Here is a 23,239-nt window from a genome sequence, read left to right as displayed (position 1 = left end):
CTAGCACAAACACACTCACACACACACACACACACACTAACACGCACACGCACACACACACACAAAACGCACATATTGATCTCAATTTGTTTATTAATGTTTTATAAGTAAGACTTAAGTTTAATTTTGTTTTTTTTAATTTGTAATGTTTAATTTTTATCTACTATTAATTTGATACACAATGTTTATGATGTAATTAGGAAGAGCGAGGCCTCCTAGCACAGGTAAATACTTACTTAAAAGGAGGTCTCCATGTAAGATTTTATGATTATGTTTACTTGTGTCAAATAAAATAATATTTTTTTTTTTTTTTTTTGATAAATTATTTTTAGAAACAAATAAACTAACGGAGTTACACAATTTGCAATATTGAAAGAGAAATTAAACTATTCGTCAGTTGTTTTTGAACGCTTATTTCCAAGAATAAACGTATTTTCCCTTGCCATTCTGTTCTTATGTCGCCAACACTGATGCCGTTACTTCACCCCTTCACCCCCTAGGCCCTGACCCTTCCCCCTGAAATTACAAATGGCCGAAAAATTATACCTATCGTCGTCAAAGAAATGTTATTTTTGCGATAATCGTAACATGTACTGCTGAATTATTACGTGTAACTTAGAATATTATTACCAAAGCGAAATAATATCTGAGTGACGTGATGCTTAGAATAATGGTTAATACATAAGAGACATTACCGTGAAAGAATATATAGATTGGTACTAACATAACCTTATTTTAGATTTAAAATGGAGCTTCCGCAGCCGCCACAAGGTTTGTTTTATGTATTATACCGTATGTTATAAATTATTTGTGTTGTTTTTGCCTGTAGAACTTAATCTTACTCATATTTTTAGATCAAGACTTGCGAAACATAATAGACAAACTCGCACAGTTTGTCGCAAGAAATGGACCTGAATTCGAGAAAATGACGAAGAACAAGCAAAAAAACAATCCGAAATTCAGCTTCCTGTACGGCGGAGACTACTTCAACTACTACCAGTACAAAGTGACAACGGAGCAAGCAAGTAAGCATAATAGAATAACGATGGAAGAGTTTTGTATATTACAATGATCGCTGATTGCGTGTTGTTATAACCGATTAAGTGAACCTCCGCTGTTTATAGTTCTAAAGCAATCGGCCGGTGGCCAGCCGGCTCCTGCTCCCGCCGGGGCTTATATGGCACAGAACAGGCAATATGTAATGCCCCAACAGGCCGGAGCAACTCCCGCTCAGCTGGGCCTAGCGGCGTCGATGGCGGTGGCGCCCGCGCTCCAGCAGTGGCTGGCGGCCAACTCGGCGCCGCCCGGCTCCTCGCAGCACGCCCACCATGACCTCGACAACATCACTGCACAGATCAACATGCTCAAAGAGCAAATTACTCAGTCTGAGAATAATCTAAATGCTCAACACACGGTTAGTCTGCTACCAAGATTTTAAGTTGATACTATTTATGCAAAAGCTTACACTAATTTTGTTTTGACTAACTAAACCTTTATTGTGCTTGCAACTTCCTCTTTATATCTTTATTTCAGTGTGAATCATTAATATATCCTTAGGCTCTCGTTTACTTAGCTTTTTATGTGTATGTCATATCTAGCACAGTCTCTAGAAATGCTTGGAGTTTCGAATAATTATCTTGTAAGATTCTCTCATTGACTTATTATATGTTTTAGGTGTTGATCCAACAACAGCAAGCTAAGATCAACGAGTTGGTGAGCAAGGCTCAAGTGGAGACTATTCAGATGATGGCTGAAGACAACCATATCAGCCTCAGTGAACTTGACAGCATTTTACAACCTATCATAGACACATGCACCAAAGACAGCATATCATCAGGTGAACTTAAAATAAGTTAGAATAAGTTATCTGCTAAGACTTCATATTGGTATCAAAAACCAACATTGTTAGGATTTTTTTATTTATCGTTGAAATCAAACATCAGTTTGCAGGCATGTTGAATTAATGACTATTTTATATTAATGTTATATGATACTCTTCCCCATAGGCAAGGGCTGGATTTTACAGCATGCCACATCACACGACGCCGGCAAAGTCATATCACAGCATCTACTCAGAAAGGTGACACAGCCCGGAGCAGCATTCACTCAGAAACTTCACATCATATACCTTGTCAACGATGTTCTACATCATTGGTTAGTACCAACACAAGACTATTTAACCTATAAGTTCATTTGCCATCAGGGTTCTTATGTATTTGTTGCTAACCTGTTTTACCTACATAATAAAACTTTTATGATACTGTGGGATTTTATTGGGTTCTTGTCAAATAAATTTGTTAAAGTATATTTTAATTAGATTGTTTCAATTTTGTATTTTCTCTACAAGATTTGGAAATGATATAGTCTGTTAAAAATCATATAGTGTCACATTTCCTTAATCTTTACCTTTCTACTCAATTATATAAAAGAGACGGTAATTATCTTTTAACTATATTATAAATCAATACAGATGTATGTAATGTGAGAGTAATATTAAGATATTTATCTCTTTGCTTCGTGTCATTATTAGTCCGGTGTCTATGATGCTATTATTCCTAATTACAGTGCACGCAAAAACGCTGAAGATCTCAAGAAAAATTTGGAAAATGTGGTGGTTCCAATGTTTTGCAATACCAGTATAGGTAAAATATTTATAATAATGCCCTCAAGATGTAGGTCTCTCGTGTTCAATTGTGCATTATCATCTTCAATCTAAAGCATTTTTAGTACATCATCGCCTGTGGTTTGTGCCAGTCAGGTAACTTGCTTAGTGTCAGCCCTGCTCATATGACAACTGTTTAATCATTTTGCTGTTTCAGCCGTCACAGAGGAACAGGAGGCTAAGCTTAACAAGCTGCTGCGTCTCTGGGAATCCAAGTCTAACTATTTCGAAACTGCGGTCATTGAGAAAATGAAGAGTCCCACCAGCTCCTACCAGGAGTACCAGAACAACCTTATTTCTCAGCATTCAAATGCTATTGCACATTTAACACAACAAACTAAGTCCACATTCGAAAAGTAAGTATGACGCCTGTGCAAGGTATAACTGTATCACAATAATGACTAACATAATTGTAATATGTTTACAGCTACCAAACTCAACACCAAGCTTTCGTTGCACATTCAATGCAACAGATACAACAATTGGAAATGCAAAAGCACGCCATAGAATTACAGAACAGTCATGATCAAAATAAAGATACTATGCAACCAAACAACATGCAAAACAATTTTCAAAACAACAGCTTTAATGACCAAAACTTTCCTCCAATGGGTGGCTATGAACCCAACTTCAATCAGAATAATCAATATGGCAGCGAAAATGGCGACAACTATACGTCTAATAACAGTTTGAGTGGTAACGAAAACAGTTACGACAGTCAGACCTTTGATCAGATAACAAGCCAGAAGAAGAAGGAGGTTGTTGAGGAACCTGACTTATCAAATCTTCCGAATGTGAACTTTTCCCAACCGCCTCCTGGCTTCATACCGAACGAACCTCCAGCACTGTTAGCATTCCAGAATGGTCTTCCAGATCTTAGTAAACCCCCACCTGGATTCCCACCGTTCAATGAAGTCATTAATGAAGAATTAATGCCCTCTGTTCCCTATTTCGAACTACCTGCTGGTTTGATGGTCCCACTCATAATGGTATGTAGTCTGTTTATCTAATTTGACTTTTGTTGTTGCTACTCTATTTCGGCCTTAACCTATGATTTGTCCTATTTTAGTTGGAAGATGACATATACAGACCGTTAGATCCAGCGAAAATTCGCCTACCTCCTCCTGCCCCGCCAAATGAAAGGTTGTTGGCTGCCGTCGACGCCTTCTACGCGTCACCAAATCATGAACGACCCAGAGACAAGTACGTGTTACCAAATAAAGCTAGTGTTTTTTCAACTATGTATAAATTTTACAAAAACTAAACTTTTAATGTGCGACTTTGAAATGTTGCTTGTCTTTCAGTGAGGGCTGGGAAAAATTGGGGCTATATGAGTACTACAAAGCTAAAAACGCTGCTAGAAAATTGAAAGAAGAAGCGATAGCGCAGGGCTTTCGGGAGAAGTCCAAGTCTCCTAGTCCAATACCAAAAGACTTGCAGAAACAACCAACACCGCCCGGGAGAAGATACAGGTATGTTGCCCGCAATAATTTCGGAACCGATACCTAGTTTTGCTGATCGAACATACACATCTTATTATTACTCTTATATTTTTGCACGAACTATTCATTCTTACATTATTTAGAATGTTTTTCAACCTTCTGCAAACACATAACTCCACTTGTGATTAAGGATCAGCGTTTTCGGCATTTATTCTTTTCTAAAATAAGTATACTTTATGAATTATCTCAGATCAAAGAGTAAAACACCAGAGAAGCCCTCACCGGCAAAATCAAGGTCAAGGTCGCCGTCTCCAAGAAGAAAATCTACGTCATCATCATCCACATCATGGAGAAGAGAACGGGAACGGGAGGGCCGCGAGAGTGAGTACTGTTACATAAAGTGATACACTTTATAGTAGCTCAAGGAAAAATGTGATTGTGAACTTGAAATGTTAAATAGGTCATTAGGTTATATTGGCTGTGGAAACTCGGTTAACCAGGATAATGTCGTTAAAGTATTCGGATCGGATAAAATCACGATAATCGTATGTAAAAAACGGGTATGGTATATATGTAGTATATAATGTGAATACAAAACAAAGGTTACTCGAACATTGAATTAAACTAAAATAAGTTAAACAAAAAAATTAACCTGAGCGTAACCTGAGCCGGAAATTATTAAAATCAATATAAACCATCCACATCTCTCGGGTCAACAATGCCCGCACTCGAAAATTCAGTTAGCGTATGACCTACGTTCATTTGTTATGTTTAAATTCCTTCTAAGTGAACGTTCTTATCTTTTTTGAACTTTGACATAATATAATAATGTACATAGGTGTAATTGATATTACCAGACACAGACATATATTACGACTATTTATCTTGCAATTGCAAATATTGGTCTCATAATGTTTGTCTTGCTTAATAAATATTTAAAACGATAATATATTTACAGGTCGTCGGCGATCTCGATCTAAGTCAAGGTCACGTTCACGGAGCAGATCGAAGGAACGGGACAGGCACAGGGACTCACCGAGGTCGCGGCGCGTTGAACGATCGAGATCCCCGACTCCACCTAGTTTTCTGTGGGTATTCTTTACACTACCCTTTTACAGTTAATGTTCTAAGTTATTTTTTCCTTAGTCGAGACAAACTTGTAACATTCACATATTTATCGGCATTGCCCAATTAGTTTCTGACTCAACGGAGTGCTTAGTCGTGAGATGGAGCGGGCGGCGGCGGCAGCGAAGTCGCGAGTGGAAACTTTGTCTACATAAGAAAAAACAATGTTCTTTGTTACACAGTGGCGGAGCATACCCGAGCACGTCTACTTCAGGACTTGACGCGAGTAACAAGGGCCACCAGCTCTTACAGAAGATGGGATGGAGCGCCGGCGGTTTGGGAGCCTCCGGTCAGGGCATTGCCGAGCCGATCAGCGGCGGCATTGTTCGGGACAGACAAGATCAGTATAAAGGTATATATATACTAGCTGTCGCCCGAGACTTCGTCCGCGTGGTTTGAAGAAATTGCGACTATACCTTGAGATTTAAACTATCCTATCTCTCAAGTTGGATCAAACTGCACATGGTGTGCGAATTTTATTATAATCGGTTAAGTGGTTTAGGAGTACATTGAAGACAAACATTGTGACACGAGATATTAAAATATATAACATACGTTCTTTCCCATAGAAATGTATTTGATTTTGTCCCTCCATCAGCAGAGATGTCATTATTAACTATTTTTTTAATGATATTGTTTCAGGTGTAGGTGTAAACCTAAACGACCCCTATGAAAACTTCAGAAAGAACAAAGGCGCAGCATTTATTACGAGGATGAAGGAGAGAGCGTTAGAGCGATCATCGTGATCGCTAGATGGACTCATGAATAGGTGTAAATGTGTATGTATGTTGCGTGGTTGGGATATGATTTATTTTATCTAAATCATCTTAAATAAAGATATATAAATTTTCGAACATGTTTAATTTTGTGCCTTTTTACAAAAGTGTGCTTATAGCTAACATCACCAAAATTGATGTTACAAATTATGCATTTTTTGGCAGAATAAGAATTGTAAGTATTTTTCTTTATTTTATAGTTCAATTACCACAAGGTAGTCGTCAAAAGAAAATAAAGTGTCAACCTTATTAAATGTGGAAAAAGGTAACAGATATTATGACAGCTGGATTCTATGAATTTGCTTACATTACAGAAGGCTACTCAAGTCCTAATCTCTGTTTAAAACTAGATTTGAGTTGAGATTTCATTTTAGAATGCTCCTCAAGCATAGATTCGGTGATCATAGTTCAGCTGAGTGTAGATCTTATTCTAAATCATTACTCAGTTCCAGATTAATACTCAAGTAGAGATTTTATCTGTGATTACTCAAGTGTGGTCGACGCCGCGCTTGAGCAGAGATTTTCCTTTGAGTTAAGCAAATAATTGTGTTGTAATAGAAATAATAGATATTTTTGAATAGTTTGATTATTATGATAATTTATTTAACAATATTTATGAAACGTTAACGTTACGCAACTTAAATAACTTAAATAAATTTAACAATAATTTATTTAAATTTTCGAAATAAAACCTACAGTTAAAAAGCTTAATCGTCTTTAAATCACAATATAATTATTAATTCGGTTTGAACCAGAATTTCGGGAAAGATAAATTTGTAAACGAAGACAGTCTGATTCATAGACAAGACATATTCTCTGCTTGAGACGCGATTTGAATCTCGATTCAGCTGAGTGGAGTTTGAATAATGTTCTGAAATAAGAATGACCCTCAAGTGCACATTCAATATTTAAACTATGATCAGGTGATTTAAGATCAAACTGGACTTGAGTAGCCTTCTGTAATACGGACCTTAGTTTTACAATTATTGTAAGTAGGTATATTTAGCAAATATAATAAACAACAGTTTTATTAAAGCTGATTAGTTGTTTTAAAGCAGTTCATTTGAATAAAACTTCTGTGAATTTATAACTACTCAGAGCTCGAAGTCATCTTCATAATTATCTTTGAATTCAGCAAGCCTATCTAAACTATCACTATACTCTGAAGACTCGAATCCTTCTTGCTTAAATTTGTGCAGTTTTGCAAACTTTATTCTGCTAACTTCTCTGTGTAACTTCTCTAACATGTCTGATATGAAGTTACCATTATGATATCCTGCGACGACAGGACAGCTCTCTACTTTGACTGGATCACCCTCACTTCCAACAAATCCATATTTATTGAGTTCAGGTGCAAAGAACTTTGGAAAAGGAGTTTTTACTTCTAAAGGTTTTTCGCATATTGTTAGATTAGTTGCTGAAAGGAAATTGTTGGCCTGGAAGTACAATTCAAACATTTCCTTGACATTAGTGCACCTGTAAGCTGGGATATTCATTTGTTGTTTGGCCTCTTTCATGGGTGCCTTTAAATAATTTTCTGGCACTCCTCTAACAGTAATCAGTTGGAATATTTTGTCTGTTGCTATCTTACAACTAGGAGTAATACATGTATAAATTGGTTTGGTTGTGTTGTTCAAAAAATCTATTAAATATTCTCTTTCATTTATTGGTAGTGGCATTCCTAGTGAAGCAGCAGCCATTTTTCTACCATATCCAGTTAAATCAGCACAGATATCTGACATAGTGTAGATATTGCTCTTATGTCTATATTTTTGACTCAATGTGTCCATAGCAGATGCTAATAATGCTGAACTATGATAATACAGTTCAGGATTATAATTCAGGTAGTCAAACTTTCTAGGACTTCCTGGTTTTCTCCAGCCTTTATCACCAGTGCAGATAGGCACAAATAGGGTTGCATGTTCTGATAGTTCTTGTATTGACAGTGCAGTATTCACCAACCTTATAGAATCTTTTAGATTAGATTTGTCTCTATCCTCTTGTGAGGTTGGATTATTATCAGGGAAATATGAGGGAATAATTGGGTAGGCTAGAATAGACTTTGAGTATTCATCTGCAAGATACTCAACACAGCTGAGAGCAAGGCCTGCAAAGCCATCTGTACAATCGAAATTAATTTGGAATCCTTGCATACTGTCACATTCTTCTACATATTTTCGAATATTGTCAGTAAAAGTTTCGCCATAATCTTGTTTCCATAATGTTTTGCCTTTGTGCAGAATATCAAAGCATTCCTGAAAAAGAAAAGTCTTTTAATAGTACTCTTCTAAGAAAAAGTAAAGATTAATTATTACAATACATTATTTAGAACTTACAGTAGTGTCATCATGAACATAGTCTCTGACAATATTCACCGATCTTGGGTGGAGCCTGGGATATAAGTAGTCAGTCCAGGTTTTGACATCTTGTTCAAGATTGTATTGCTTTTCTTGATGACTTGGACCTACAACATGATAAATCAATAAAATTTGCATGCTGTGACTTTACAGCAGTGTGTTCCTATTAAAGCTTTGATTTTATGGCATATAGAAGGGAAAGGTCTGCAACTTGACAGTATAATTTTTAATTACTATTATCCTTTAAATATTCATATATACCTAGATATAATAGCTGATAACAAACTATTGTACCAGGCAAGTATACACTATGAGCAATAAAAAATTAACTACCTTCAGTATCAATGTCTGATAAGAATTCATTTTTTGGCGGTGTTGGCTCTTCTACTTTTTCAACAGCATCCCAAGAAAATCCTTGTCCTTCTGACTCATAAGGTAAACCGCCACTCTCGGGCAAAGTTTTTAAAGAACCTTTTAAGTCGGCTATTAAAAGCCGAGGAGTGTAAGTGACTTCACCTTTCGTAGTTTGACCTTCTCGATATAAAATGTCGTGATTCACCTCTGTCTTAACAGTTCCAGTATAATCAAAACTTAATTCTTGCAAGTTCCAAAAGTGTGCACCGACATAATTCGCGTAATGACCAAATTGAAAAGTAAGTATTTCACGAGTAGACATTATAAAACAGTTTTTACTTCGTTTCTTTAGTGAAACATTTGTCAATAAGTACAGTAAAACAAACAGAAATATAATTCCGTAAAACTTTGAGCTTGCCTCCGAAAACAAGGTTTTATTAACTGTCAGTTACTAAGTGACAACCTGACAATAAACAAAATTTTTAGGTTACCTATCTCGTAAGGAGGGCGGACCACAGATTACAAAACTAAAAACTTATAATACTGGAATGGAGACTGTAGAAGCGGTAAAGAAAGTAGTTTTAATTTATCCAATATTTTTTTAAATGATTTCACTTGCATTTACGCAAAACCTGGGACTAAAAAAGTATACCAAATAGCGGGTAATCATCCGCCTGGCCTTTTCCCAACTTCGTTGGGGTTGGCTTTCAGTCTAACCGGATTCAGCTAAGTACCAGAGTTTTACAATGAGCGACTGCCTATCTGACCTCCTCATCCCAGTTACCTGGGCAACACGATACCCCTTGGTTAGACTGGTTGTCAGACTTTGAAGGTTCTGACTACTTGTAAGGACTGCTAGAGATGTATGAATAACAGGCCCATAATTTTACAGGCCCCGAGGCAACAAAGGGAGCGGGGCCCCTTGGTTCATCGTTGTTACGTTATTTTCATTCAGTGAAAAATTTATCGCATTACAAGCAAATGCTCGGTTTCGTCCCCCATGAATTGAATAAAGAAATAAAACAAGTTGATCTTAGGTAGGTACTCATTGAATTTTATTACAAAAATGTTATTAAAAATCGTTCACTTCAACTAAGTTTTCTTAGGAATAAGATGCTAATAACTAAACTAACAGCTATGCTTATTCTAAATGCTTATTAATTGGATGTTGCAATACTGGCAGTGGAAAAATACATTAACTATTTTATTGTACAAAATTACATCTAACAATCGGCTAGTGAGAAAATCTATTATTATTGAAGGACTTATATTGTGCATGTATTGATTAAATCCGATGCTTTAGTATATAATTATTATTATTTATTGATCATTACTGGTAGAATAATAGAAATGGTTATTAAAGTATTAATAATGATTATTTTATATCCAAAATGGTTGATGCGGACTTCAATGAAAACTATTAAGTATTCTCAAAGCACAGAGTTCATATCGTTTAAGTATTATTTATTAAAGTTATTCGAAAAACAGCCGAATTGTGTTACAGCTTAAGCCAACTGAACTTTGAATTTTGATAATTTGTACATCAGGTCTTATACTTTCAACTTTGTCTGCATTGACGATAATCGTTACGTGCTGCTTTTGAAAAATATATCATCATTTTTACTTTATTAAAATTTAAACATTTTTGGTGTAGATTCTGTTTAACGTATCCGTAGAAGTGATGATATATTTTCAACTCCTCTACAGCTTTTAAGGAATAATAACATTTACCTACAAACAGTATGTTAATTAATACAAATAACTGGGAAAAATAGCATCTACGCATACAATACATATAAACAAACACGATTGTTTTTGTATATAACATACATACTTTACGCATTCTATTACGATATCAAATTACAGCTGTAATACTACTCGCTATCATTTCCGAATATCTACAAAATTGCATCTAAGTATACATAGAGCACCTAAAGTAGTTGCTTAGATTGAGGTTACTTTTATGGTGTTTTTGTTTCATAAGACTGTAATACACATTTAACTAGGTATATTAAAAACTAGTGGTTTGAAAGACTTATAAACCAACTATTTTTGATAACTTCATTGACATCGGCTGGCACGTAATTATTAGCAGCATTATACAATTAGTGACAGGAGGACATGTTACAAGAAATAGTGGCGAAACTGCAGAGAACTAGCCGCGCCAAATAGTGGTCTCCATACGACTTCTAGAAGCACTGTAGTGGCACCACTATATATCGGAAGCGGTGCTGCTGTAGCGCTTCCACCTGCACTAATTTCAGGGCGCTCTCAAGATAGGTTGTTACTTAACAAGGTTGACATGTGTACTATACGAAACCAACCATTTCTTATTTACTAGTTTTCTGATGTGATTAACAATATATACCGCTGGAACTCAGATTCAATCAAATAGTGGCAACCCTTAGTAGCAAGCCAATGGAAGACTTAGCGGGCACTATTTAGGTATAAGATTTAGATTATCGCTTTACTAAGATGTATGATGATACCTGAATCCGAAAAATAAGTAACCACAAATATTTCAAAAAACGGAACTAGTACGTACAATAGAATACTACACTAAAACTAGTGATTGAAAGTTAAATTAGCGGAAAATGCATGTTAGGCTTATACGTAGACCACAAACATGCATTTTATGAAGGGGCTGCCACTATTTGGGCCCATTTGTTTGAATACGTTTCCGACATCGAGTTTCTATTGTTTTAGTACTTTTCTACTTATGCTAACTTTCGCGAATAATAAAAATATGCGTAAATTTAAATTCCACACATTTTAGTATCTGCTTAGTAAAATATGTCGCGCACAATATTATTTTAGTCAATGTTGTATTTCTTCATATCACAGAATCATCTAATCTAAACGTATGTTGGGCGATAATTGTGTTAATCTATTACTTGTAAAGCATTAGTAATAAATTTAACTTGTCAGGTCTGTCTGTAAGTATATCAGTTTGTTTCTATTAGATGCTAATCAATTGATTCACGTAGTTCACAACGGATGATGGATTTTTCGTTTTAATATGACGGCTTCCAAACCTACAACTAATGAATATCTAAATCTTAATCTAAACTCACCATCCGATTTAGTACATTCGAGAGATCCTCTAACACAACCAATACGACAAAGACGCAATCTAATTCACCCATCTTCGTATCTCATAATAATACATTATTTATAGTACTTCGCGTTCCTTGTTATTCATGTTCCGTCGACTGTAATTTAACGTTTACTTTTAAATAAATTTTAAAACTTCAGCTAAGGGAACATAAAAAATTCGTTACAAATTATAAATTTACATAATTTTTCTACCAAACATTTAGGTTTATTTATCAACTTCGCAGGATCTGAATTATTATAAATATGATACCTTGTATTATCCACTGAAATTGCACAACTAAACGGTAATATTATTGCAACATAAAATAATGATAAAGGTATAACGCATACCTTGCTGCACACATAACATACATGTAGACACAGGGTTATTTATAACAGGTACAACGTAAAGTTAACTTAAAATGTAAAACATATGTGTAGCGAATTGTCGTTGGCGAAAACTAAGATAACTACAAAACATTCCGCTGACTTTTTCACATACCAAACAATACATAGCAGCAAGACATAAATTTAACGTACCTACGCTATCCTACCATACGTTACATTTAAGACTTGAGCCTGTTTTCAGAATGTCTTGCAATTCGATTTTTCGCTTTAGTTGGGCAGCATATTTCCTGATATTATGATTCTTTGAAAAGCTGCCTCTTAGAACAAATAATATGTAAACGAAAATATAAGTAACAGACAATATTTACATACATCCGCGGTGGGAACTTCACATACCCGCTATAGCGTTTTCTGCTAAATTGAGACATCATTTACATTCATCTTCTTCGTAGCGTTTGTACTTACAGTCCATAAAAACGAATTAACCATCAAATAACAAAAAAAAACCATTTCTGAATTAATGCTATTAATTCCTTCACAAACATTATAAGTTAATTCGTTTGTATGAAGTTTCTCGTACTTACAGCTTCGTCATTTACTTACTAAACATCTTTACTACCACACCTTCCAACTTTTTTAATTTGAACACCGATATATCTGTACTTTTTACTCTTGTTGGCGTAGATACCTCTTTACAAATTGTATTATGTGACGAAACGTAAAATAACATTCGTCGAAACCAAGGCGCTTTATCGTATCGATTTCTCCTTAACAAATAAAATTATTTTACAGTGTAAGATATGTAACAAGTGTTCAGATTTTTTGTAAAAAAAAAATGTAAATACACTTATCTGGTACAGACTATCACGATCGAATTTGATACAATATAAACACACTGAGCACTCGACACATTCACAGCTAATTATTACAATTCGAATTATTTTAACGTAATCTAAGTTACCTAATAATGGAACAATCACTGGAGAGACTACGCTATGTACTATCGTTGACCCCATAACATTATGATCACAATTTTCTACGAATACAAGTCTTTAAGTTGTTTAGGAATTTTGCTTATATTAATGCAACCCGGTTGACAAGTGGCGTTTTTCTTCTACTAGTGTGTGTCTGAGTCGTCACGGGCTGGTAGATGAAACTTGTTTTTGCTCGTTTTGTAGGATGTACTGTAAAACAACAAGTAAACTGTTTTCAAATCTGCTATTGCTATACATAATATGTTCGTGTTCAAATTAATCGTACTAATCGAACCTTTTTTTAGTTACTGTAACTAAAGCAAAACATAAACTTTGCTACTATTGATCTTTGTTATTACAGGGAAACACGTGAAATTACCAATTGTTTTTTTATGTATATAATTGAAGTTTAACTTACTTGTATAGTTTTCTGTCATAGACAAATCCAATTTCACAGGCTTTGTAACATCAATATCAATTTCTTCATATGATTGATCTAGGATCTGAAAAGAGAAAAAAAATCGTTAGTACATTTATAGATGACTGCACGGATAGCAGAGTGGTTGAGGTCACCACGCCAAACCCACTGTGCGCGACGTGTCGCGAGTTCGATCCCCGCGTAGGACAAGCATTTGTGTGATCCACGAATGCTTGTTCTGAGTCTGGGTGTCTTAGTGCATGTGAGTTGTATGTTTGTAAACCCCCCCGCGATACAAGGATTACATTCCTTAGTGTGTTTTTTTCACAAAAAAAGAGATATAAAACTATATAACGTAATATCCCATAATGTGAGTATTTCGAGGTTGAATAGTTAGAATTAGTGAAATAAATGATTGATAATATAATATGAAAAGTTTAAAAATATATTAACAATGAATAGAAGAATAGAATACAAAGATTAAATAAGTGGAAATATTTAGAAATTCATAAAGAGCTCTTCCTCTTTTCCATTACTTAAACTTTACTGTGCCCAACAGGGTCCATAATTGTTTCTAAATTTTATTTTATCTTTACCACTGTAATTGTACATTATGGATTGCAATAAACGATTTCGATTTGATTTAGGAGCCGTCATTGCGTAACTGGGGAGCTAAATAGCTAAGTTTTATTCATATGAATGAGAGTTCTTACTTCAATATCGCTGACTTCTTCGCCAGATTCCACGTCAGTAATGTAGGAGGTAAGTGATGACGGTCCTGTGGCCAGCAACCTGTATGTTCCACCAACCATGCCAGTGCCTTCAACTACCTCTTCAACTTCCAACTCCTGATCAGACACCTCCTGTTAAAGACAATATGTTACATAAGCATTATTTCGTGCCCAATTCAATTATGTTTCAAAGTTTCGAAGATTGAGAAATAACTTATTTATAAGCCTTATATTGTAATGTTTGAGTATTGCTTTAAAACAATACTCAAAAATTAAAATTCTTTGAAGAGATTATAAACTCAAACAATTCCAATGCAGGGCAAAGACCTGCTTTCCTTTGATCTTGAGCTAATTGGGTTGTCACTCCTTATTAAAGGCGTCCAGTCCATCGTTATTCCCCGCTTGATCTTATAGGATTATTATTTAATGTGAAAGTAATTCTTATCGTATGTGATGTTCCACAGATGAACCATCTATTGTAATCATATTTGGTAGGGATACAGCTCGAACCTCAAGCAAGGACAGAGGCTACTTTTTGTCGCGATACCTGACATCTACAGTGACCAAAACTTACTACATAGATTAAATCATACAATGCAATATTCAATATTAATTGTAAGAACTCACCTGTTCTATAATAGCCTCTTCTTCTTCAACTTCCTCCTTGACCTCTGGATCTATTTCGACGTCCGCATCGAGTTCTGTGTCAGGATCAACATCCGCGTCATCATCGACGTCGTTCTCTCCACCCAGCCCGCTGTATTTCATCTCTCCACGTTCTAAAGCCTCTAAGTTCTCTGCAAATAATAAAAATTATCAGTATGCCTAGCTTTAAAAGTATGGCTTATATATACTATCGGTCTTACTGAAGCATGACAAGTGCTAAGTAGCTTTAATTATTTATTTTGGATTCATATCCTATGTACGACGTATGTTTCATACGACGACGATTGTCTCGATTCAACTCGATCGCGAATAGTTACATATAATTGATTGTATTGAAGTATTTACGAATAATACAAATGAAAGTTTATTTTCACCTGGATACACCATTGCTTTTTTGATAGCTTGTGGATCTTTCCGTGACCATTTTTGAACTTCCTCGTCCATTTTGCCTACTTTTGATGGATTCATAGCCCACAAACAACCTGAAAACAATGATTATTCGTTTAATTGTCTTATATTTATTACTGCGATTCATGTAAAATTAATTTATATTCGTATTACCTTTTCTTTGACTTCCGTTTGTTGATGGCTTTTCAATCTTTTCAAAACATTTGTTTAAACTAAGGTTATGCCTAACGGAGTTTTTCCAACCATTTGGCGCAGTTTTAAAATAAGGGAAATGTTGACTGCAAATAAGAAATAAACTTAAATTAATACGGTTAGTTTTTAGCAAAATATAACGATAACATTCGACTGTATTAAACTTACCACATAAAATTATAAATCTCTGAAACAGGTAGGCTACCCGTCCTTGAGTTTTTTAGCGCCATAGCAATTAGACAAGAGTAAGAGTAAGCCGGTTTAGGAAACTCTCCGCCACTATTTTTGCTAACTGTATTCACGTACTTAGCTTGGCTAGTGTCAACAGTAAATGCTCCACTAACAGAAGTTTTAATTATTTGCCTATTGTTGTTTAAAGAATTATCAATTAATATTGTTGCCTGGCTTTTATTTCCATTAGCTAAAATTGTTCTAGAAGTATTGATTTGTTGCGGGTCTAGTATGTGTATATTACCAGATATAATTGTTTTAGTTCCTAATGAGTGTGCAACTTTTTGGCTTGTATTTAAGATAGAACAGCTTTTGTTGTTCACCTTTATTAGTTCTGATTGACTTTTTATTCTGACCGTCGTGGGAGTCGATATACTTGATACTTTCGACTTATCCAAATCTTTTAATAGATCCTTAACAACATGCTTTTCATTTTTCCTAACATAAATCACCATTTGTGTGGCTTCTTCTAGGTCTGAACTTTTTTTTAATTTTCCTTCATTGGATTCTTGAACTTTTGAGACTTTTATAGCACTTGGAGAGAATGTTAAATGACTTTTTTCTTCTTTGGGACTTGGAAGTGATATACTATTACTTAAATCGTCATTTGCAGCAGCAGACGTCAGTAACACATTCGAAGCCTCTTCTTTTACTATACTTTTTACTGGGGTTTCGATAAATGAAGAGGGCATGACAGAATTTGGATTAACCATCACTGCATTCGCCTCCGACCCATATAAATCTAGATTATGGACAAAGCTAGAACTATTGTTGAGCCACGTTGAAGAGTTATCAGTATCCATGTCTAGTAAAGGAGGTAACTCCGAAAAGTGTGATCCTAGGGTGTCCTGTAAATAAAAAACGTAATTGATTAATTTCATACAAATAGGTTGATCATAAATGCAGACTATGATACACAATATTGAAATGTACTAACAGTGAAATCGGTCATACTGCTGAGGTCTGTTGCGATTTCATTTTTAATATCCATGTCCAGCATGTCCTGGAGTGAATCGGTGATATATAAATCCATGTCTGCGAACCACTGTAACAAAATACTTTTAACATAAGCTATCATCTCAATTTTAGGTTTCGTAATTTTCCCGCCATTATATTAACAGAGAACAGTTTGAATCTACTGAGCCGAGACAGTCGGACGGGAGGGGAGCGGTACAATGAAACCACTACATAGTACAGCAAAACCTGTTTTTGTTTTAAAGTATGTGCTACCCTAACAGCGGCTGAATACAACCGCCTTGTTTACTCTCATTGAAAAATATTTAAGGTGTGGGTTTAGTTTTATATTTGAAAATTCATATAGTGTACCTGTTATTCTGTACCTTGAATTTAAGATAGTCTGCCTGATTTATAACATAAGGTGACCGAACAAAACATTTTTATACCTACCATGCTGTCCTTTTTTTATGAAGACCTACACCAACCCACGATCGGTTGGACGAGGGTTCGAGCATTTGACGCGTATAAAAAATACTGACTAACGAACGGAACCACTCAGAAGGCTTCCAACATTCGGGACGATGTTTTTTGTACACGCTTTTACTCGTCTCTATAAATAAACTCGTTCTGGTATGCCGTGTGATGTCCGTGATCCATTAAATCGTATATTTACATGAAGCGTGTAATAGTAACCTACACTCAAATTTACTTACATATTAGGAGTATGAATGAAATTATGATAAAGACGTTGCTTAATAGCTTTTATGGTATATACATGCATACATATTATTCTCGTTAAGTTAGTGAATGTAGTAAATACTTTAACTGCAAAGGCTTACTCTAACCGAAGTCCTTGATAGAACAAGTCTTACTGCTTTATCTAAAACGAATATGAACTGATTTTAATCGAGGTTTAACGAATTTGATACTAGGTGTACATTTATAGTCTTGAGTGTAGTACTTTAACGTTTTACAGATGTTTCCATTTCCATAGCGAGCCATCCTTTGATTTAAAACTTGCTTACCCACAATAACTATTTTTTTGTATTCATTATCCGCTTCACTTCATTTTAATGACTTAATCTCGATAAGATAGTGAACTCTGAAATTCTTGGAGCTCAAAAGGATGTGATAAGTAAATCCTTAAAAGTGAATGGGTTTACTACATACTAAGTTTTTTATTTCAAGATTGTGTGAGATGGTCAATCCTCTAGTTAATTGGTAGGCATGAAAATAGGACGTAATATTTGAAATGAGTCGGATGTTTATTCTCGTGTTTTTATTTTTCAAACCACGGGATACCACATACATAGGATAGAGACCTAGCCTCAGAGATTTTATTTAGAACTTTTGTCAAAGATGTGAGGCGAGTCTACCAGAGGCCAGTCTGCTCTTTAAAATTTTGGCTATTATTATAATTGTTTTAAATATAAACGAACTATGGAATAACCGCCTGCCTTTCGACACATGAAAATTAAATGAAATTGGCAGGTTATATGGCGCCGATTCAAAAATGGGCTCCCATCACAACCATTGTGCTATAGTATCAGGAGGCCACTCCATTCAGAGAGACTAAGGGCTATACTTCACCGGGACACCATGGCGGCGCAACCAGTCGCCGCTACCAACAAAATGTATACAGCTCTATAGAGAGTTACTCACCTGGTGTCCGTTTGGTTGCGCAACCAATTTGGCGGCGCGACCAACTCGGACGCGTGCACAGAATGTTACTGGTTGCGCCGCCACGGTTGATTTTCTTAATATTGTGTATTGCTTCAACAAATCATGTTCACACAACTCATCAAAGGACCTCAAGGACATCCTCACATAGCCAAAAAACTTATCCGGATATCTTCTTAGATCGTCGTATATGTTAACGAATTGTCCTTTCTTACAGCGATCGGCTAAATAAGGATGAACCCACCATTGTTTCTTTTTTCTCTTTAACGCTCTTTTCCTACGTACATACAGCAGTAGTGCTGTCTCTTCAACGTCCATTTTGACTCTGTCTTCAGTGTAGTGTGGCGACTCTGGTGTCTGTATGGTGTCTAGTTTGGTAGCTTACGGACACCACGGTGGCGCAACTGGTTGCGCCGCCATGGTGTCCCAGTGAAATATAGCCCTAAGGGTGTAGAGAGGTGGGAAACCGATTTACTTTTATTTGTTGTTTATTGTCGTTTTTGCACCTGAAATTCCTTAAAAATAATTTAAAAATTTAAAGCAAAGCAACGTTTGTAATTATGTTATAAAATATGTATAATTATAATAATCTATTTACGAAATACACGCGAGCGAGTGCAGTGACTGATAACAATAAATACCTACATACAACTCATATCAACAAAATAAACAAGTCATTCATACTTAGGCTTGGTTTGTGTATTTAAAATTCGAAAGGTTTTGTAATGAAAATGGTCGTTTTACGTATAAGAAATATATTTTAGCATTAGTACATAAATACTTAATTATTAAAATTTAATTTAACCTAAAATTTCTGAATGAAATAGGTTCTTGGTTTTGAATTATAAATACTCTAGGACTCACGGTATTCTCAACGTATTAACTTTTCCCGCCGAAAGAGGGATAACGGGATCGAAAATTGGACACACCTTACACAGCACGTAGGAAAGAGATGGTTACGAGTGGGGTGGGTGAAAGAGATAGCAATAAAGGATCGACAGAGGGGTGAATCAACCCCTAATGACATTGCCGCCGCGCCGCGTCCCCTTTGCATTGAGAGGTAAGTAGATAAATACTGGTAGATGAAAAAAAAAACAAAATATGAAAGTTTTACAAACACTACTCATTAAACCTCAATGGATTTAAATTATTACAAAAAATTTAAACTTTTATAGTAACTTCGTGATTTTTAAGACCATGAACTCTGAATTTAATAATCCTCAAGTTCATATCTCAACGTGCTTTATGGACAAGCAAGTTTAATAAAACGTTTTTACATGAGGTAGGTATCTTACTTGTGTACTCGTATAGTACCTATTGAGTCCTTTCTTATAAAGTACTTCAACAAGTTAGTAAATCAAAAGTATTCGTGCTCATTTCGGTTGTACCACAATGTCCACAATAGAACGATTTGTAGCGAAACGTATAAAGTTTTAAGTCACGTATAAGGGCATGAACTTTTTTAGACGAGGATGTGAGAGTAGACGCGCGTTGGAGTTGTCCTAGATGGATTTTCAAAATCTAACATTATTTCAGCAGTGAGGTGCTGGTGGGTATTATAGTGGGGAGATGTGGAGGCGCCGCGAGGGGCCCGCCGCCGCCGCCGCCGCGCCGCCGTGTCCTCGAACCTGACCGCGCGCGCTCGCCTTGAACTCATCGTGGTCGGCTCTTGCGCCGATGGCCGTCGCTCGTGTACGAGATGCGAAAATTCAACGTCTAAGGAAAATTTTACCCAACTGTTTTGGAAAAAACTACAAAAGATAACTAATGAAATTCAATTACAATTATTTGGTTACACATATTGGTGGTTTGGCTCTCTTTACACAAATATGTACGTAATTTTATTTACGCAGAGAGAAAAATAGAAATTTAAGTACTTGACAAGACAGGTATTTGGCGCGAAAAATTGCAACGGGATTGATTTGCGCGCGCAGTCTCTACTTAGGTATACGTTGTTATACAAGGGTGGGGTCCCGTATTGATCGCATGCGCGAGTTTCTCCCCTTGCCTCAGCTTTCTCCAAGTTCCCCCTTTTCGAACGTAGGAAGGGAAACTGAAATATTCCAACAAACTTTTAGTAGTTAGGAAGGTATAGCTTGTGTGTAGCTGTAGTCTAGACTGAACTAATAGGTAAATAAGTATGAGGTGCTCATTTTAAATTATATGAAAATAAATGTGATAAAAAATATACACTTACTAAATGAAGTTTTTTTTTCCACGTTTTGAAATCATATTTCTATTACTTATTGATTATAATTACCAAATGAAATAATAGCGATAAATAATCGTGCAATTCATTTCAATACAAATTTTACGTGTCATGAAAATTGTTTAAGTTTGTACGTTGAAGCAGTAGAAAAACAGATGTTGGAGAGGTCAACGCTCTCACTGTAAATTACTGACTCAACGATCTATGAATAGGAGTCTAGCTAGGTACCTATTACCTACTTAGTTTAATTTTTTCTAAGAGTTCCGCGAAAACTTGGGGAGTATTTTTAACTGATCGTGTAAAACTGCCGTTTTCTTCTTCGGATTGAATTTAATAGATACGTACACCACAATACCAGTTATTAATAGAACAAAAATAAAACTTATCCGTACGTAAGTTTAATTAATATTAAACTTCCGTTTTTGTTTCTAGTCAACAATTTACCTTTCCTAGTAGCACGTATCTACTTAAACAAAATAAATTAAGATTCATATTAAGAAATAGACGTATATAGGTAGGTACATGATAATTATACAAAATAATGCATAATAAACTCTTGTAGGTCTGTACAACACTATGGCAGCACACCTGCCGTTAAAATGACGGAATTAACAAAAGAGTTATTTAAATATTATTAGCATCTATGAAAAGTTGTTGTGTATTTTTGTTTACATACGAGTCCATACGACGTATATGCTGAATTGATAAACTCAGTATATTGATCATAGGTTGCAGTCAAACGTCACCACCCGGCCCGTCTCGCCGAGTGCACTACGGCACGCACACATGCACACAATGCAATGCCACACCGATATAGTGCATTCACAACTACCAGAGCACGTTGCACTCATTGTTCAACGTTTTGAAATTCTCGCCCGCTCAAAACCGGCCGTGGGAACAAATCGGTTCGTGGATTTCTGTACGCTATACACATTATACAATAAAAGATCATAGGTATTATGGTTCTGAGTTGATTTATTGACGTAATAAGTGTAAGGTTAAGCAGCATTTTTGACGTAAATAATTATCAAAATAATTAAAAAATAACTATGTATTTAAGCTCTATCATAGCATGATAGATTCAGCTATAAGTTTAAAGAACCTATAAATCTGATGTGACTTTTTATAGTAGGAAACCTATGATATTGATATTGCAGATATTAATTAAAACACGTACCTTTTAATTATCCTAATTATCTAATTCAAACTACTGTCTAATATATTCATAAAACCTACATTTTGTGTATCAAAAGGGAAGGTAGTTTAGTCTCAAAAATACAGTTTTAATTTTTTAATACCGGCTTATGAAAAATTGAAAGTCATCCACAAAATATCTATCACGACTTCACGAGACAACCCTGAAGTCCCAATACTCCCAATGGGGAAAGAATATAACTAAGAACTATATACTATACGTATAGTACACCGACTACATTTTACAACCGCCCGCCGTAAGCTCGTTTGTAACTTCATTGACTATTAATTGCCGCCGTTTTTACACTACATACCTAATGCCTTTCCAAATTACGTCAATTACTTTAAATAGCACTACTATACTACATCCATGATTAGGAAATTTAATATAATGTACGAGGCTTATCATATCATAACGTTTAAGTTCATAATTTACAATAAATACGTACATGTGAACAAAATAATAATAATCTACATGCCATCCTTATCACAGCAGAGGGCGTAGACTTGAGAGAAAAAGAGACGGAATATAAAATAATAAATGTCCGTTATTTATATTTGTTTAGCTAATATGATGTGGAAACTAAAATAATCTTCAATGATTACGACTGATATTCTAGATATTTGATGACGAGATAGCAATCTAGTAACGGTTTGTTTTCAGATATTACCTAATCAATTATGAATGTAGGTATTTGGTTTTAGTTAGGAGGTAATAAACCCTGTTGAGAGAAAGAGCCGGAACGATTTCCCGCCACTTTGATAGTGGTATGTAACAAACCATAAGACTAAAAGAATACGCAACAATGCACTCAATAATTCGGTAAACATTCAGAATTGTCCTTTAATGATTCCACTACGTACGTAATGACAACAAAATTAATAAATGACATTAAAAAGAGCGGGACATGTTAACTCGTTGGACTTTCCCAATACAAATTCTTGTTTTTCGTACTAAAAAGAATAATACATGTGATAGAGACTCAAAACATGACTTACCGAATATTTATTGCTATAAATATCCTTAAGCTCGACCGAATAATCCTGAATTTCACACATTTACGTTTTTAACGTCATTAGATTGACAGATATACACCACTCACTCCATATAAAAACCACAATCTGTTTTACTATTCTGTGAAAAGGTACACAAAGAATGGTCTTCGATTCTATTGGCCGATACAGACCACGTGACTAAATGCAAAACGATCCCATTGGAGGAGTGCTAAACGTGAGTTGACGTCATAGCACAATTGGGATACTGTTTATGAAGCAAATTTAAGAAATCGTCTTATAATAATTTCAGTAGATCGCAAAAAATCTATTTTAATTTTTAAATTCGTATTTTTGTTCATAGTGTGCTTGAATAGATAATTTTAATAATACTTACCGATTACATGGCTCGTCCATTCACAACAA

General features: G+C 35.3%; 3 protein-coding genes across 4 annotated transcripts; 1 reads left to right on the top strand and 2 right to left on the bottom strand.

Annotated features, from left to right (window-relative positions):
* The first annotated feature begins 512 nt into the window (after positions 1–512).
* On the top strand, positions 513–6,079 carry LOC113502526 (calcium homeostasis endoplasmic reticulum protein-like). Of its 2 annotated transcripts, XM_026884133.1 has the most exons (14): positions 513–771; positions 855–1,025; positions 1,125–1,414; positions 1,675–1,837; positions 2,007–2,154; positions 2,566–2,642; positions 2,820–3,018; positions 3,090–3,651; positions 3,732–3,865; positions 3,967–4,134; positions 4,355–4,485; positions 5,063–5,192; positions 5,412–5,581; positions 5,872–6,079. In XM_026884133.1, the coding sequence occupies exons 1-14, from the start codon at positions 747–749 to the stop codon at positions 5,973–5,975; spliced, it is 2,472 nt and encodes an 823-aa protein (XP_026739934.1). In that variant the 5' UTR covers positions 513–746; the 3' UTR covers positions 5,976–6,079. The 2 variants fall into 2 exon arrangements, with proteins under 2 accessions (XP_026739934.1, XP_026739935.1); XM_026884134.1 differs by lacking the exon at positions 513–771 and having other exon boundaries at positions 933–1,025; positions 1,214–1,414.
* Positions 6,080–6,708: 629 nt separating this feature from the next.
* On the bottom strand, positions 6,709–9,186 carry LOC113502532 (protein misato). The gene is made up of 3 exons (XM_026884140.1): positions 8,696–9,186; positions 8,342–8,469; positions 6,709–8,260 (listed from the first exon to the last, which is right to left on the bottom strand). The coding sequence occupies exons 1-3, from the start codon at positions 9,036–9,038 to the stop codon at positions 7,100–7,102; spliced, it is 1,632 nt and encodes a 543-aa protein (XP_026739941.1). The 5' UTR covers positions 9,039–9,186; the 3' UTR covers positions 6,709–7,099.
* A 561-nt stretch (positions 9,187–9,747) lies between these two features.
* On the bottom strand, positions 9,748–22,968 carry LOC113502531. The gene is made up of 9 exons (XM_026884139.1): positions 22,820–22,968; positions 16,718–16,825; positions 15,718–16,628; positions 15,511–15,635; positions 15,324–15,431; positions 14,911–15,080; positions 14,266–14,415; positions 13,553–13,637; positions 9,748–13,344 (listed from the first exon to the last, which is right to left on the bottom strand). The coding sequence occupies exons 1-9, from the start codon at positions 22,877–22,879 to the stop codon at positions 13,235–13,237; spliced, it is 1,827 nt and encodes a 608-aa protein (XP_026739940.1). The 5' UTR covers positions 22,880–22,968; the 3' UTR covers positions 9,748–13,234.
* Between the last annotated feature and the right edge of the window lie 271 nt (positions 22,969–23,239).

This window comes from Trichoplusia ni, chromosome 17 (genome assembly GCF_003590095.1).
Source record: "Trichoplusia ni isolate ovarian cell line Hi5 chromosome 17, tn1, whole genome shotgun sequence".
Classification (NCBI taxonomy): Eukaryota; Metazoa; Arthropoda; class Insecta; order Lepidoptera; family Noctuidae; genus Trichoplusia; species Trichoplusia ni.
Note: the sequence above shows the minus strand (reverse complement) of the source record. Positions and strands in the feature narration are given on the sequence as shown.